The 16,477-nt window shown below is 50.7% G+C and overlaps 1 protein-coding gene across 2 annotated transcripts; it reads right to left on the bottom strand.

The window, feature by feature from the left end:
* Positions 1 to 2,062: 2,062 nt before the first annotated feature.
* Positions 2,063 to 14,082, bottom strand: TMEM161A (transmembrane protein 161A). Of its 2 annotated transcripts, none has more exons than XM_007195434.3 (12): positions 14,020 to 14,082; positions 11,046 to 11,149; positions 10,312 to 10,392; positions 9,819 to 9,916; positions 9,550 to 9,706; positions 8,509 to 8,660; positions 4,189 to 4,249; positions 3,949 to 4,092; positions 3,732 to 3,845; positions 3,416 to 3,590; positions 3,198 to 3,294; positions 2,063 to 2,584 (listed from the first exon to the last, which is right to left on the bottom strand). In XM_007195434.3, the coding sequence occupies exons 1-12, from the start codon at positions 14,020 to 14,022 to the stop codon at positions 2,331 to 2,333; spliced, it is 1,440 nt and encodes a 479-aa protein (XP_007195496.1). In that variant the 5' UTR covers positions 14,023 to 14,082; the 3' UTR covers positions 2,063 to 2,330. The 2 variants fall into 2 exon arrangements, with proteins under 2 accessions (XP_007195496.1, XP_007195497.1); XM_007195435.3 differs by having other exon boundaries at positions 9,550 to 9,661.
* Positions 14,083 to 16,477: the final 2,395 nt, after the last annotated feature.

The following is a 16,477-nucleotide window of genomic DNA, read 5'->3' as shown; positions in this document are numbered from 1 at the left end:
CATTTAGTTCGCCTTTAGCCTTGTGTTTAACACACTTTTCATTTTTATCCACGCAACAGAAGCACAGAGTTTCAAAAGTCAAACACTGGTCTAGGGGCCAGGACAACAGCATTCCCGGCTCCCCCGCCCCACATGTCAGCACTTTCTTCGGGTATCTGGTTATAACCTCACTTCCCTAAGTGAAATCATGCTCCCTGTTGGTGGTTCTTGTATAAGATATGTAGCAAATCAGTGGGGCAGCTGGGCTTGGGAGGAGAGGTCGGTGAGGGCGCTTCTCCCCTCAGGTGACACACACAGGTGAGGGAGCCTGGAGCAAAGCGCAAGGCCCCGAGGTGGGTCACGCTCGCTGCGTCGGCTGGGCAGGTATGCTGGGTCCCACACCATCACTTAGGCCCTTGGCTTCCACCCTGGTGAGGGAAATGGCTTTGCTTTGTCTTCTTTAGTCTTTTTTTTTTTTTTAATATTTATTTATTAATTTATTTATTTAGCTGCGTTGGGTCTTAGTTGCAGCACGCTGGATCTTTCGTTGCAGCACGTGGGCTCTTCGTTGCGGTGCGTGGGCTTCCCTCTAATTGTGGCCTGCAGGCTCCAGGGCGCGTAGGCTCTGTTGTTTGCAGCACGCCAGCTCTCTAGTTGAGGCGCGTAAGCTCAGTAGTTGTGGCGCACGGGCTTCGTTGCCCCGCAGCATGCGGGATCTTAGTTCCCCAACCAGGGATCGAACCCACGTCCCCTCTGTTGGTAGGCATATTCTTTACCACTGGACCGCCAGGTTAGTCCCACCTTGTCTTTTTTATTCTTAATGTACATTTTACGTATGCTAAAAGATTACATAGCTTACAATGTGAAAAAAACAAGACAGGCCCAAAATGGAGTCACTTATGCTAAGGCTTATGTCACCAAACCGAGACTTAATTACAGTTTCAGCTCGTCCAGAAATGGACTCTGAAACCAGTCAATCAGAAATCGCCTGATCAGCATGAGTGAGGTGATCTACCTGATAGACAGCTGCCATTCCCTAAAGGAAAGGGACCTTGCCACAAGTCCACTTTTCGCTAATATAACTTCCTTGTTCCCACTCCCTTCTGCCTTACAAAAGTCTTTTATGCAGCTCCTCAGAACTCCTTTCTATCTGCTGGATTGGATGCAGCCCGATTCATGAATTGTTATATAAAGCCAATAAGATCTTTAAAATGTACTCAGTTGGATTTTAACAACACGTACATTAGAATACACACGTGCACGCACATGGGTTTCCCACCACATGACCACAGCTACAGGAAAATGCCAGTCAGTGATGGCCCCTCGTCCTCGTTCTCCTGAGTCACCACGGCCTCAACAATGTGCTCATTTGCTGTGTGTGACCTTGATAAGAAAGCAGTCCCCCCGTACTTGTGGAAGAGGGCAGTATCCCCCATGGCCCCCTGCCCAGTACCATGGGCTCACCCACTTCCCTCTCCCCCATTTCTCTCACTTCTCACCCTTTGTCCATTTCTTCTCACCCCCTTTCATTCCCTCTTCCTTTCTTCCTCCCAGGCCTTTGCTATGCTCTCCCTCCATCATTCCCTTCTTTCAGCACTGAAGCCCCAGACTCCCCACCCAGCCTGCACCACTTAACCTGACAGCATGCAGAAAGCCGCCTCCCAAACCACCTGAATCCTTTTTGTAAAAAGCGGCTTGCTCGGGCTTCCCTGGTGGTGCAGTGATTAAGAATCCGCCTGCCAATGCAGGGACACGGGTTCAAGCCCTGGTCCTGGAAGATCCCACATGCCGCGGAGCAACTAAGTCCATGTGCCGCAACTACTGAGCCTGCCCTCTAGAGCCCGCAAGCCACAACTACTGAGCCCACGCGCCACAACTACTGAAGCCCGCACGCCTAGAGCCCGTGCTCCGCAACGAGAAGCCACTGCAATGAGAATCCCACACACCACAACCAAGAGTAGCCCCCACTCGCCGCAACTAGAGAAAGCCCGCACGCAGTAACAAAGAACCAAAGCAGCCAAAAATAAATTAATTGAGTTAATTTTTTAAAAAGTGGCTTGCTCCTTTATTTGTTCAGAATAGTGCCCCCTCCCACCCCCATGCCCACCCCCACTGCAGTCAAACTGGGCACGTGCAATCTGGCTGGCCTCTGGGCCTGGGGAATCAGTTTCTAGACAGAAGCTCAGGGTCCAAGGCGTGGCCACGGCTCAGGCATGCAGTGAAGGGGACTGGCACAGCGGACGCATCTGGGACTCCCAGGACCACCTTGCACCTGCGGACACAGAGGGGGTGGCCCGCGCCCCGCTGGACCAGGACCAGACCTTGGGGCCGCAGGAGTGTCTGCAGGCGGGCTAGGAGCCCGCCAGATGCTGGTGGAAGTACAGGCCGAAGAGGCTGGAGAGCAGTTGGCAGGTGGCGATCCACCAGATGAGGAAGGCGAGGACGCCGCGGAGGAAGAGTGGCGTGAGCAAGCTGCCCAGGACCCCGGCGATCAGGGCCACGGTCTGCTGGGCCTCATCCTCCTCGGGGCCGACCGGGCCATCGCGGGCTGAGGACGGGGTGGGGGACAGCGGGGGGACGGGGCCCAGGCCCCAGGAGTAGCCGCCTGCGAGAGAAAGAGGGTGGAGGGAGGGATGGGTGGAGGCGCAGGCGCAGTTGGCCTCCAGGACCCCCACCCATGCTGACACTCACCCGCCCCGCCCCCATGTCCCTCAGTCCAATCAAGGGTGTCTGCCTAGCACATTCTCCCGAGATTCACATAACTGGAGAACAAAATTGTCCTCATGCTTGTCACAGGGCCTGGCTGCCACTAGTGTGTTCCTACCTGGGGAACGAAAGGATGTCTGGGAGGGGGGCAGAGTTGGCTCTGAGGCCCCAGGGGTCTATTTTGGACACCTCCCTCTCTTTGTCTTCCCCAGGCCTGGCCAGTACGGCCAGTAGGCTCTGCCTCCTTCCACCGCCTCGGCTACCCCAGGCTCTGCCCGCACCTCAGCTTCGGGCCCCACCCCAGGCTCCGCCTCTGACCTCGCCCCATCTCAGGGCCCTCCAGCCTCCGCCTCGCCCCCTCTATAGCCAGGCCCCGCCCCCGCCTCGCTGAATCTCCGGCCCTCCCCTCCCCTCTCCCACCCAACTACAACTGCAGCCCCTCATTCCAGGCTCAGCCCCGCCCCGCTCCAACTCCAGACCCCGCCCCCGCCGTCGCCCAGGCGGGTTCTCACCCAGCGTCTTGAGCAGCAGCGTGCAGTTGAGTGTGAGGATGAGCGGACTCAGGTACTGCAGGCTCACGACTGTCACGTAGCAGTACACCCGCACCACCTGGTGGACAGGTAGCAGTGGCTGCAGCAGGGGACCTTCGGGCTCCGGGTAACCCCACGCCTGAGGGACAGGGAACCCCGCCCTGAGGCCCAGGTTCCCTCCCCGCCCCCCGCGCCGGTACCCGCCGTTGGATCTCTCGGGCCTCGATGCGGCCGGCCTCCCGCCGCAGCTGCTCCACTCGAGCCTTGGCCAGGCACAGGTAGGCCTGCAGGTGGGGCCGGGTCACCGCCAGCCGCAGCAGGCACAGTGCCACCAGCATCCAGAGACGCAGCGAGTCGAAGGCCGAGTCGGACAGCCTGCGCCGAGAGGGGCGAGGGGGCTAGTGAGGCTGCCCTCTGCCCCAGGATCCTCCCCCAGGACCCACTCCTCCCTTAGCCTCAGAGACTGGAGTACCCAGAGGGGGCCCCAGCTGCCCTGCCTCCCACTTCCATACGCACAGAGAAAAGGACGTGCTCCCAAAGGGAGCCTGGTGCAGGAAGTCCCGCGCCATGGGCTTGGTCCAGAGCCACAGGACAAACAGGGGGGACAGGAAGCTGGTGTGCAGAAGGAACCTGGGGGCAAGGGCGCAGAGCGGGTAGGCTTGGGCACCCACCATCCCCACCGGCCCCTCCCCTAGGCGCCCTAACCCTCCATCCACCCGGTCCCCCACGTAACTGCAGCATGGGCCGGTCTTCCGACATGGTCAGTGCATCATGGTGGGTCTGGGCCAGCCGCAGGCCTGGGAAGGTGAGGAAGGCACCCAGCATGGAGCCCACTGCCGCCAGCCCCACGCGGATGGCCAGCTTGACCAGAGGAAGACTGGGAAAAAGAGAAGGGTCAGGGCCCCGCGGCAGGTCAGCACCCTGCCTGCAGGTCACAGCATGCCGCTGCTCCCCCTCCCTTCCCAGGACTCACGCCCAGTCCCAGCCCTGTGTCTTCAGAAGTGGCTCCAAATTCTGGGTCATACTGGCCAGGCCTGGAGAAGACAAAGAGAGGGAGGTGTCCAAAATATACCCCTGGGGCCTCAGAGCCTACTCTGCCCCCCTCCCAGACATCCTTTCGTTCCCCAGGTAGGAACACACTAGTGGCAGCCAGGCCCTGTGACAAGCATGAGGACAATTTTGTTCTCCAGTTATGTGAAGCTCAGGAGAATGTGCTAGGCAGACACCCTTGATTGGACTGAGGGACATGGGGGTGGAGGGCACTGAGTCTGAGCTTCCCCGAGGCTGGAGGGTCATGAAGGGCTCCACAGGAGGAAATCAAAGTCCTGGAAAGAATTCTCAGTTCAGGCCCCAACATTTTCCATGGAGTAAAAGCAAATAATATGAGTTCACAACCAAAATCACCAAACACACAAGACAACAAATTACCATAAAGGTGAGTCAGGAGAAAAAAAACAAAGGACAAGTTTAGACTGCAAGGCTTCTGTGTGAAATGCCTGAGGAAAATAAAAGTTGGAATCACAGAACAGGTGACATGAGACTACCTCAGAGGACCAAGTGGATTTGCAAAGGAATCAATTTAGCTCTTCCAAAAGGAAAATATAATTATTGAAGTGATAAGTTGTTAAACAGCATCTTAGAAGGAGCCAAAGAAGGAACTAATGAATTGGATCTGAAGAAATCACTCAGATTCCAACTCAGAAAGACAGGAAGGTGGGAAATGTGATGGAAGATTAAGAGATAAAGAGGACAGAATAAGAAGTTCAATATAAGTCAAGTCTGAACCCCAAAGGGAGAGAAGAGAGAATGAAGAAGAGATATTGAAAGGGAATTAATGAGAAGTCTGCAGAATGGATGATACATACAAAGTGTATAAAACCAGATAAATACAAAGAAATCCATACCTAGACACACTGTGGCAAAACTGCAGAATACCAAAAACAAAGAGCTCACAAAGCAGTCAGAAGTTATGACAGATCACCTAAAAGGAAGGACAATTAAGCTGGCAGCCACTGTCAACAGCACAAAAGAAAAGGAACAAATAGAAAGTGAAAATGTAAGATGGTAGAGACAAGGCCAAATATGTCAGAAATCACAATAAATGTAAGTGGATTAAACTTTGAAGTTAAATGATACAGACTATCAGACTTGATGGAAAATATCCAGATAGGGAATTCCCTGGCAGTCCAGTGGTTAGGACTCTGAGATTTCACTGCTGAGGGCACAGGTTCAATCTCTGGTCATGGAACCAAGATCCCACAAGCCATGCAGCATGGCCAAACTTAAAAATAAATAAAGAAAATAAAGAAAATATCTATATCTATATATTTATTATTATTATTTTTTAAAGTAGACATACCTCAACATGAGGTCACTGGAAGGTTGAAAGTAAAGGGATGTCAAAAAGATATAACAAATACTAATCAAAAGAAAGGTAGTATTGTATATTTGAAAGTTGCTAAGCAAGTAGATCTTAAAAGTTCTCATCACAAGAAAAAAAAATTGTAACTATGTGCATTGATGGATGTTAACTAGACTTATTGTGGTGCTCATTTTGCAGTATACACAAATATTGAATCATTATGTTGTACACCTGAAACTAATATAATATGTCAAGTGTATATCAATTTAAAAAGAAAAGAAGGAAGAAGGAAGGAAGGAAGGGAGGGAGGGAGGGAAGGAGGGAGGAAGAAAAGAAGGAAGAAAGCTGGAAAGGCTATATTAATACCAGACAAACTAGACTAAGATGGAAGTATTATTAGAATCAAAATGGGTCCATACATCATGAAAAAATGGCTGATTTGCCAGGAAGACGTAGCAATTTTAAACTTGTAAACACTTTGTCAATTAGCCTCAAAATACATAAAGAAAACACTGACAGCACTACCTGGAGAAATCGAGATGTCGAAATCGAAATGGTCTCCCTCTGGGAGAAATCATCCCAGAGGGAGATTAACCTTTTAATGACTGATGCGTCAGAAACAAGAAGTTAGGAAAGATGGGGATTTGACTTTATTGGACACATAGAGCCAGGGAATATATGTTAATCAAGAACACATGGGGGTTTCCCTGGTGGCGCAGTGGTTGAGAATCTGCCTGCCAATGCAGGGGACACGGGTTCGAGCCCTGGTCTGGGAAGATCCCACATGCCGCGGAGCAACTTAGCCCGTGAGCCACAATTGCTGAGCCTGCGCATCTGGAGCCTGTGCTCCGCAACAAGAGAGGCTGCGACAGTGAGAGGCCCACGCACCGCGATGAAGAGTGGCCCTCACTTGCCGCAACTAGAGAAAGCCCTCACACGGAAACGGAGACCCAACACAGCCATAAATTAATTAATTAATTAATTAATTAATTTTTAAAAAAAGAACACATGGAGCACTCTTACATGGTCAATTAACCTACAACAAAGGAGACAAGAATATACAATGGGGAGAAGACAGCCTCTTCGATAAATGGTGCTGGGAAAACTGGACAGCTACATGCAAAAAAATCAAAGTGTACTACTTTCTCACACCACATACAAAAATAAACTGAAAATGGATTAAAGACTTAAATGTAGGACAAGAAACCACAAAACTCCTAGAAGAAAACATAGGTGGTACATTCTTTGACATTGGTCTTATCAATATTTTTTTGAACATGCATCCTCAGGCAAGGCAAACAAAAGCAAAAATAAACAAATGGGACTACATCAAACTAAAAAGCTTTTGCACAGTGAAGGAAGCTATTAACAAAACAAAAAGGCAGCCTATTGAATGGGAGAGGTGGATTCATGGGTATTTACGTTATTTGGCTTTGTAATATATATATATATATATTCTTTTATATATATTCATTATATAATTAAAAAATTGAAAGGTGAGAAGAATTGGTTATGATAAAGCTCAAGGAGTCAGCAGGACCATGTGGGCCATGGTGAGTATTTTTATCTTTATCAAAAGACCATTAGAGTCTGGTGTCAGGCAGAAAAGTGATCCAAATTATATTTTTAAAAGATCATTCAAGAAGCAGAGAAAGTCAAAAGAAAAATGAGAAACTAAGAAAAAATATTTACAGATCGTATCACACATAAAGGCTAATTTCCTTAATATATAAAGAACTCCTACAAATCAATAAAATGGTCGACATCCCAGTAGAAAACTAGGCAAAAGAACAAACCTTTTCCAGAAGGGCAATAGAAATGACTCTTCAACATATGAAAAGATGCTCAACCTCACTTATATTTTCACCCATCAGATCACCCAAGACAAAAAAGTCTGAGAGAACATATTGGAGAGGATGTGGGGAAATATGCGTGTTCATACATCTCTTTCTGAAGGGCAATTTTGCAACATTATTAAAATTATAAATGCACTTTCTTGCACAGGGTCACAAGCACAAGGCTGTTCTTGTATAACATTGCAGTACAACATGTTTTGTGCAACAACATTTAATAGCGGAAAGACTTAAATGTCCATAAATTGGGACCTGGTTAAATAACCACAGCAAATCCATAAAGTGAAATATTGTATAGCTGTTACAAAATGTAGCATCAAGTTACTATTACTATGTTACTGTAACATACATTTACTGTACATAGCATTTAGGGACAACCTCCAATACTTAATTGAAGTATAGTTCATTTACAGTACAGCAAAGTGATTCAGATATATATATATATATATATATATATATATATATATATATATATATATTCATATGTACATATATTCTTTTTAAGAGTCTTTTCCATTATAGGTTATTACAAGATATTGAATATAGTTCCCTGTGCCATACAGTAGTCCCTGTTGTTTATCTATTTTATCTATAGTAGTGTGTATATGTTAATCCCAAACTCCTAATTTATCTCCCCCTGATCCCACTTTCCCCTTTGGTAACCATAAGTTTCTTTTCTATGTCTGTGACTCTATTTCTGTTTTGAAATAAGTTCATTTACGTCTGACTTACTTCGCTTAATATGATAATAATATTTATTGTTTCTAAGGGAAAAAGACAAGGCATAGAGACATATACATTACTGTTTTATGTGAATATGGGAATGTGGTGCCCTAGGTTTCCTCTGGGGAGGAGAACCAGCGTAGAAGGATGATTTTCATTCTATATCCTCTTGTACTTTATGAATTTTATACCATTATCTATTTCCTCCCCCAAATTACCCATGGAGACTGCTCAGGCCCCAGGGGTCCCTTCCTTCACCTACTGTGCAGGTGGAAAAGCCACTTAAACCCTGCCTTCGCCAGCTTACATGAGGCAGTGATGGAGGCGGAGACCCCAGGCCCCAGACTGCACATACCTGGCTCCAGGCCCAGCTCAAGGGTCTCCTCCGGCACCACCTGCACCAGCATGGCCAGGAGGAGGAAGAGGAAGGCGAAGGTGAGGCAGACTGAGCGCTCGCCCCCCTCCTCTGCACTGAAGTACAGCCGGGTCACGGTCAGGAACACCTTGCTGGGGGCAGGGCTAAGGAGGCTTCTAGTGCCTGTACTGACCCCTCCCCCATCCACCCCCCCCCAACCAGTGACCACCCCCACCCCCGACTCCAGAGCACAAACATGGAAGTTCAGGCTTGGAGTCCTGGGGAGCAGAGGAGTGAGCTGCCGGGCAAGCCCAGGACACGAGGCTCACTGCTGTTCAGGCTTGTGTCATCAGCGAGCGGGCGGTCCTGAGCCAGGCCTCCAGCTTGGCCTCATCACAGTGCCTGTGGTCAGTTAGAAATGGCCAACTCTGCCTCTGTCTGTCTGTCTGTCTGTCAGGAGGTCAAGTCTGTCTCTTCAGGAAGTCAAGTCTCCCTGACCCACTCAGCCTCCTGGCTGAATTCACAGCTCCTGAGTTTCCCGTTCCTCTGAGAGGCTGCAAGAGATACAAGTCTCTATCTCCAATCTGCCCTTCTTTGCAAGCCCATTCCACAAGGACATTGTCTCCGACTTGGGTCCTCAAAGTCACAGTTTTGCCTCTCTGCTCTCTATGCAGCTTCCTAAAAAAATTACAGAAGGGACGTCTCTTTGCCAGCCCCTGCATCTGTTCTGGACTGCTGAGTTGCTTTGACCCATTCTCTGGGGCGAATGGGACTGGGGTGGACCGACTTCAGGCAAAGCCTCAGGAGGCCTGCAGTGCCCCCTTTTCCTTCCTGGCCCCTGTGGTGAGGAAGCTTGCTCTAGACTGCTGAAAGGCAAGCCCACATGGAGCAGATATGAGGCAACCCAGCTGAGCCCCGGCCCAGGAAAACATAAAATAGTGACTGCTTTACACCACTGAGTTTCTGGGGCGACAAGGAGCCTGGGGTCCAGCTTCCACATGCCTCCACCTTCCCCACCTGGGGAGCTAAGAGAAAGGATACATAGAGAAGGCGATGGTGAGCAGGCACCAGAACACAGCGATGTTGGTCTCCTTGGCCGGGCCCAGCACATAGTAGTAGGCCTCTGTGAAGAGGTACACGCCACCCGAGTACACTGCGAAGTCCACAAACCACTGGTACTCCAGGAAGAAGCGCAGGACTGCGGGGAGCATGCAATTGAGCCCCCAGCTTAGCCCGCCCAGGATGCTCCCCCCACCAAGCCCACCAGGGTGTGAGCCAAGGGCCAGGGGAGTTGGGGACCCAGCTGTTACCGAGGGCATCAACGGCTGTGAGGGGACAGGTCTCCAGCTGGAAAGGGGTGTCTCGGGGCACGGATAACGGCTTCTCCTCACTATAGCCATTGGCCCACCTGGGAGGAGGGGGGAATGTGTCAGAACAGCACCCTCTATCCTCCCCTCCCCAGGCAGCCATGGCGGTCCACCCCACCCCAGCCTGAGAGGCTCTACCATGTCACCCTCAGAGCACAGGAGGCCTAGGAGGTACCTTCTCCCCCAGCCTGGGTGTCCTCTGAATGCCAGGGTGTGGCCACCACCCACCCATAGGGCTGGCCCAGAGCAAACTTCCAATAAGCATTAGACGCCAACTGGAGGCAACCAGTGAATGACAGTGACCATCTCCTCAGCCTGGGGTGTCCCCAATTCTCCTGTGCCCAGATCAGTGCCTGGAAGTGGGCAGGAAAGGCCCTGTGCCCTCATGGCCTCCCCTGGAAGGGAGCCACTTACCTAAGGCTGGGGGTTCACTCACCGCTCCTTCCTGCCTCTGGGCCTCTGCTTCCCCGCCAGGGCCCGAAGCTCTTCCTCGGAAGGGTGCTTGTAACGGAAGAGACTGAGGGCAGAGACAGGCAGTCAGGAAAGCCTGGGCATGGGGGGTGGGGTACCAAAGCAGTGAACCTTGGGTGCGGGGGGGATCAAAGCAGGAACTGTAGTCAGAGGGAAGCCTGGCCCCAAAAAGCCTGGGACAGGATGGGTAGGGGCCATCCAAGGCCAGGGGCAGGCCGGGGAGGTGGGCTGGGGGGTTGGTTAGCGGAGTGCAGCAGGGGTCCTAGACATCCCAGAATCTGCTGGCTAACTCTCCTGGAGGAACTGCCATGTGAATTGCCCTGGAGAGTTCACAATTTCCACCAGATTCTCAGAAAGGGTCCGAAACCCAAACCGGGACAAAAAGAGTTTCGGGAAACAGATCTACAGCTAGAGTAGGGATGAAGGGGAGCAGGAGTGGGGGGAAACAGCTGCTCTTCTGAGTGTGGAGATGGTGTCACGATGTGTACAATCTGTCAAAATTGATCCAACTGTGTACTTCAAATATTTGCAGATTATTGTACGTCAATTACATCTCAACAGAGTTGGTTGTTTTTTTTTTTTTTTAAACAAAACAAAAAAACCTCGTCTTGCAGGGCTTGAGGCAGGGCTAGGAGAAAAACCAGGGAGGGCGGGGCCTTAGGGGCTCCGCCCACCGCCCGGGGAGGGGGTGTGGCTCACCTGCCATTGCAGAGCAGCCAGCGCGCGAAGGAGCAGTGTGGTGCAAGCCTATGCATGAGGGTGGCAGTGAGCAACGTCACCACCAGCTGCACTCCAAGGACAGCCTGGGGGGAGGAAACGTGAAGGGCAGTGCCAGCCAGAGGATCACAAGCTCACGCCTCGGAACCCCGACTATTTATAGAGACGCTGGGGCCAGGTGGCGGAGGCAGGGCCACCCTGGCTCAAGCTGCTTCTTGGGGAAAGGTCCTGGGGTGGGCTCAGACCCAACCCTGGGAGCCCCAGCAAAACGCACGTCCCTCCCCACCACCTGGCTGGGGTGTGGGGCGGCGGAGAGCACGTGCTGGAGCAGACACTGGGGCTCGCTTTCCTCCTTGTGCTAAGGATTTAAGGATTTAAATCTCCCCAAGCCTCAGTTTCCTCATCTGGAAATGGGGTGCTTCCTATTTTGTTTCGTGTACTCTCACGACCACCTTCTGGACCTACAACGAGCCGGGCACACCCAGTGGAAGCGCTCTTCTCCCACAGTCCCACGGACGCAGTTTTTGTAACTGTGTCTCAGGTGAGCTTGTAGTTTCAACGTTCATCCAGGTGGCTGTGTCCCCCAAGTCTTTCCCATCTTAAATTATCCCTGATAATTGAAGTCACCCTCTCACCCTCTCCCTCTCTTTGTAATCAACCAAGGAGGAAAGCGGTCTATTTCTGGCCCCACTACCTGTTTCAGGATAAAGACTTACACGTTTGAGTGGGATGACTTTTTTTAATTAGGAATTTTCTTACCAAGTTCTACTAACAAACTTTTAAACAACAATTCATTACACATTTTCATATACTTATTTTAAAACGTTTTAGAAAAAATGTTTTTGGTAATCAGTCTGAAGCTGGGTTTTCCTGCTTGAAGGCAGTAAATACCAATTTGCTATCAGTAATTATGTAAAATTAAGTGCTCAGGAGGGCTGTCTGCTAGTATTATGGTATTAACAACTAAAATGAAATAAAGATTACATTAATATTAAAACTAATTATTAAAATTATCCTTTAATCAGGCAAAAATAAGCTAACTTTAATAGGGAAAGCTCTAATGTGATGGCTATCGGGCCTAGCACTGTAATTCAGAATGACTGCTGAGAAATCCATCATTAAAATAAAAGACTAATAGGATATGTTCTCTATGCCGTGACTTGTAAACTGAGACCAGGAACATTTTTTCAATAATGAGGTGGGGCGTCATCTTTCTGGTCTCTCTGCTCACCTCCCCCCCACCCAAGTGCAGACTGGCTAGCAGGCATTAATGACCCAGAGCACAGTTGGGCCCCTCGAAGCGGCCCCGCCCTTCCTCCCAGGACCCCTCCTCCACTCCTCCCTGGAAACCCAGCACCTCCCAGCAGCTGCTCCCCAGAGCCTCCCTGGCTCTCCAGACACCTCTCCCTTGTGACCCATCATCCCCTGGCAGAACCTCTCTGCCGAGCTCGCAGACCATGCCTCCTCCAGGCCCTTCCCTGGAGGCCCCAGCACCGACCCATCACTCCCGTGGACACGGCTTTCGGCTCCTCCAGGCGGCCCAGGCCCTTCCCAGTCTCATAGTAAACGTCCAACTCCACTCCTCAGCCCGCAAGGCCAGGCGGACCCAGCTCAGGACCAACGCGCCTCACTGCCCGGCTCTCTCCCCCGGCGTCCTCTGCGCCCAACCATTCGGGTCTCAGAGACCCTTCCAGACCCCCGGGCTCTCCATCGCTGACCCCATTACCCTCGGACACCTCCCAGGGAGGAGACCCATGGTTCAAACTGCGATCCCAGCACTTGGAGAGGAAGGACGTTAGAAAGGAAGGAGAGGGAGAGAGAGGAAGGAAGAAGAAGAGGGAGGAAGGATGAAGAAGGAAGAGAAGGGAAGGAGGGAAGACATGCATCCCTCCACCTAAGGCTCCCGAGGTCCATCCAGGGATGTTTCTCACCGCCCTCCCCCAGCAGCCTCCAGTCTTAGGGTCCACGCTCTGCAGATCTCCAAAGATCTCTGAAGCATCCCATCAGCCCATGTCCCTCCTCAGCTCAAAGCTCTTCCCTGGATCTGTGATCCCAGAATCCTGCTAAGTAACATCAATGCGACTTTCCTCTATTCCGTTTCCGAGAGCCCTTCCCCTCACCTCCCACAGCGTCCCGCACCCTGGAACGACATCCACTTTCATCAACCCCTTCCATCAATGCTCTTACTTCAGACCCACCTCCAACGCCCCTCCTCGGGGTCACCCCCCACCCCAAGCAAGGTCAGGCCGCCTTCCTGGCCCCTCCATCCTGTCTCTCCCTCTGTCCAGTCCTAGGGGCTGGGGGGGGGGGGGTCTCCGCCCTCGCCCAGCACCCGCCTGACCCACAGGGGCCAGGCTAAGCTTGAAGAATAAACTCAATGGGTTGGACCCAGAACCACGCGAGACCTGAGGGTTCCAACTGTGCCGTCTCCAATTCTGGGACCCTCCCCCGCCCTGAGCCCACCCAGATCCCCTCCGCATGGCCCCCTCCTCTCAGGATTCTCCCTAGTCCTTCGGCACACGCCACACCCGTAGGGAGCCCCGATGGACCCTGTCGGCGCGGCCCCCACGCTCCCGCAGGACACCATCCCCAGAGTGGGCCCCAGGGGGACCCCAGGTCTCCCTCACGGGGCTCCGAAGGTGTTCAGATCCCCAGTACCCTCCACGGGACGACGCCCTCAGCAGAACCCCAGGCCCCTAGAGGGCCCCCCAGGGACTTGTCAGAAGCCCAGAACACTCAAGGCCTTCCAGTTCCCTTGTACAACCCCCCACCCCCTCATAGGTCCCGCAGCGAGACCCTGACCCCAGAGAGGGAAACACGGCCCTCAGCGCGATCCCAAATCTCTCAGAGATCTCAGTGCCCACAAAGGGATCCCGGTCTCCTCGGTGTCTCCCTGGATCCCCCTCGGCGGAACCCCTAGCCCCTCAGGTCCCCCCATGCTGAGTTGCCGGCTTACCATGTTGCCTGCTGGAGCGCTGTGCCGGGACCCATGGGCCTGGAGCTCGGAGCACAGCTTGAACTCGACCAATCAAAACCCGAGTTTGGTCTGACAAGCAGCCCATCCAACCAATCGTCAGGCTTGGAGCCGGGGGGGCAAATCAGGAGGACAAGGAGTCTCTCGCATTGCATGCCGGAAGTTGTAGTTCAAAGTTGCTCAACGAGCTCCGACCGGGGTCTCCTCACCTGCACCTATTTCGCACGTTTGAGTGGAATACACTTATTCATCCAATCACTGTCTCCCGCTGGGGAGTTCTGAGCGTGGAACGCCCCTGATCAAGAATATTTGGTGGGGGCTTCCCTCGTGGCGCAGTGGTTAAGAATCCGCCTGCATACACGGGTTCGAGCCCTGGTCCAGGAAAATCCCACAAGCGGCGGAGCAACTGAGCCCGAGCGCCACAGCTATTGAGCCTGCGCTCTAGAGTCCCCGAGCCACAACTACTGAAGCCCGCGGGCCTAGAGCCCGTGGTCCACAAGAGAAGACACCGCAATGAGAAGCCCGTGCACTGCAACAAAGAGTAGCCCCCTCTCGCCACAACTAGAGAAAGCCCACGCACAGCAAGGAAGACCCAAGGCAGCCAAAAATAAATAAATTAAAAATAAATTAAAAAAGAAGAACATTCGGTGGCCCCCAATGACTAGATTCCAATTGCTCAGACTGAATTCAGACCCCTCTGCCTGACTTCAATCTGCCGCCAACACTATTGTACGCGCTATAGTACAGCTAGCCACAGGTCATGCTTTCTGATATCTCCAGGCCTCTGTAAATGCCATCTTCCATCTTGGGGTGGCTCCTTCCTCCCCCGCTCCCCCCTTTTTTTTCACCTAGCAAAAGCTTTATTTATCTCTATCAGCTAGAACCCTGGTTGCAAACAAACAAACAAACAAAAAAGTCCAACTTAAATGGGTTCCAGCAAAAAAGGGAAAAATTTAGCTCACGTAACAGAAAACTCCAAAAGCATTGTCAGCTTCAGGCGTGGCTAGATCAAGGACTAAATGTCAGCCTCAGGAATCTGATGTTTTCTGTTTCAAGGCTTAGAGGAAAAGGCTTTGAGCCCAAGTTTTGCAGCTCTGTTTCTATGGATAAGTATAAGTATGTTTGCCTGAGTGTGGACATATTATGTGGGTGTGACTGTCTGAGGGTCTTTATGAGGCCTGTGAGTGGATCATGTTTAGTTTTTTTTTTTTTTTAAGGAATAACAATTTTTAATATTGGTTCATTAATTGTCACAAGTGTACCATATTAATGCAAGGTGTTAATAATATGGGAAACTGGGTGTGGGGTATATGGGAACTCTCTGTACTATGTTCACAGTTTTTCTGTAAATCTAAAATTGTTCTAAATTAAACAGTTTATTTAAACAAAAGCCTAGATTGTGTATAAGTTTTTCCAGCGTTATTGAGATACAGTTGGCATATAGCATTGTGTAAGTTTAAACGTGATGTTGTGATACACACATATTACAAAATGATTACCACCATAGGGTTGGTTAACACCTCCATCACCTAATTATCTTTTTTTTGTGTGTGGTGAGAACATTTAATACTACTGTCTTAGCAACTTTCAAGTATAACAAGGAAAATGAAAGCAGGTGGACTTCACAGTGAATAAATTATATTTTGGGGACTATGTCTCATTACTGCTGTCATCTTTGATCATTTATCTGACAGACATCCCCATGGTAAATTTACTAGTTTTCCCTTTGTAATGAATAGTTACCTTGTGGACAGGTGCTTCTTGACCAAATATCTTGTTTCTCATTATACCTTAAACCTCTAATTTTAGCATCTATTGATGATTTTTTTAAATTTTTTTATTTATTTATTTTTGGCTGTGTTGGGTCTTCGTTGCTGCGTGCGGGTTTTCTCTAAGTTGTGGCTTGCGGGCTCCAGAGCACAGGCTCAGTAGTTGTGGCGCACAGGCTTAGTTGCTTCGCAGCATGTGGGATCTTCCCGCACCAGGGCTTGAACCCGAGTCCTCTGCAATGGTAGGCAGATTCTTAACCACTGCACCACCAGGGAAGCCCATTGATGATTCTTTTTTTTTTTTTTTTTTTTTTTTAATATTTTACTCTTGGGCTTCCCTGGTGGCGCAGTGGTTGAGAATCTGCCTGCCAATGCAGGGGACATGGGTTCGAGCCCTGGTCTGGGAAGATCCCACATGCCACGGAGCAATCTAGGCCCGTAAGCCACAACTACTGAGCCTGCGCGTCTGGAGCCTGTGCTCCGCAACAAGAGAGGCCGCGACAGTGAGAGGCCCGCGCACCGCGATGAAGAGTGGCCCCCACTTGCCGCAACTGGAGAAAGCCCTGGCACAGAAACGAAGACCCAACACAGCCAAAAATAAATAATAAATAAATAATAAATAAATTAAAAAAAAAATTTTACTCTTTTTTTTAAAAATAATTCTTTATTTT

Source organism: Balaenoptera acutorostrata, chromosome 2, assembly GCF_949987535.1.
Source record: "Balaenoptera acutorostrata chromosome 2, mBalAcu1.1, whole genome shotgun sequence".
Taxonomy (NCBI): Eukaryota; Metazoa; Chordata; class Mammalia; order Artiodactyla; family Balaenopteridae; genus Balaenoptera; species Balaenoptera acutorostrata.
This window is presented reverse-complemented; position numbering and strand designations above follow the sequence as displayed.

Coding starts and splice junctions, on each gene's coding strand:
- TMEM161A (XM_007195434.3), bottom strand. Junction 10,393..11,045: donor TGGCTGCTCTGCAATGGCAG/GTGAGCCACACC, acceptor CTCTGCCCTCAG/TCTCTTCCGTTACAAGCACC. Junction 4,250..8,508: donor TGAGCTGGGCCTGGAGCCAG/GTATGTGCAGTC, acceptor TGTCTTCTCCAG/GCCTGGCCAGTATGACCCAG.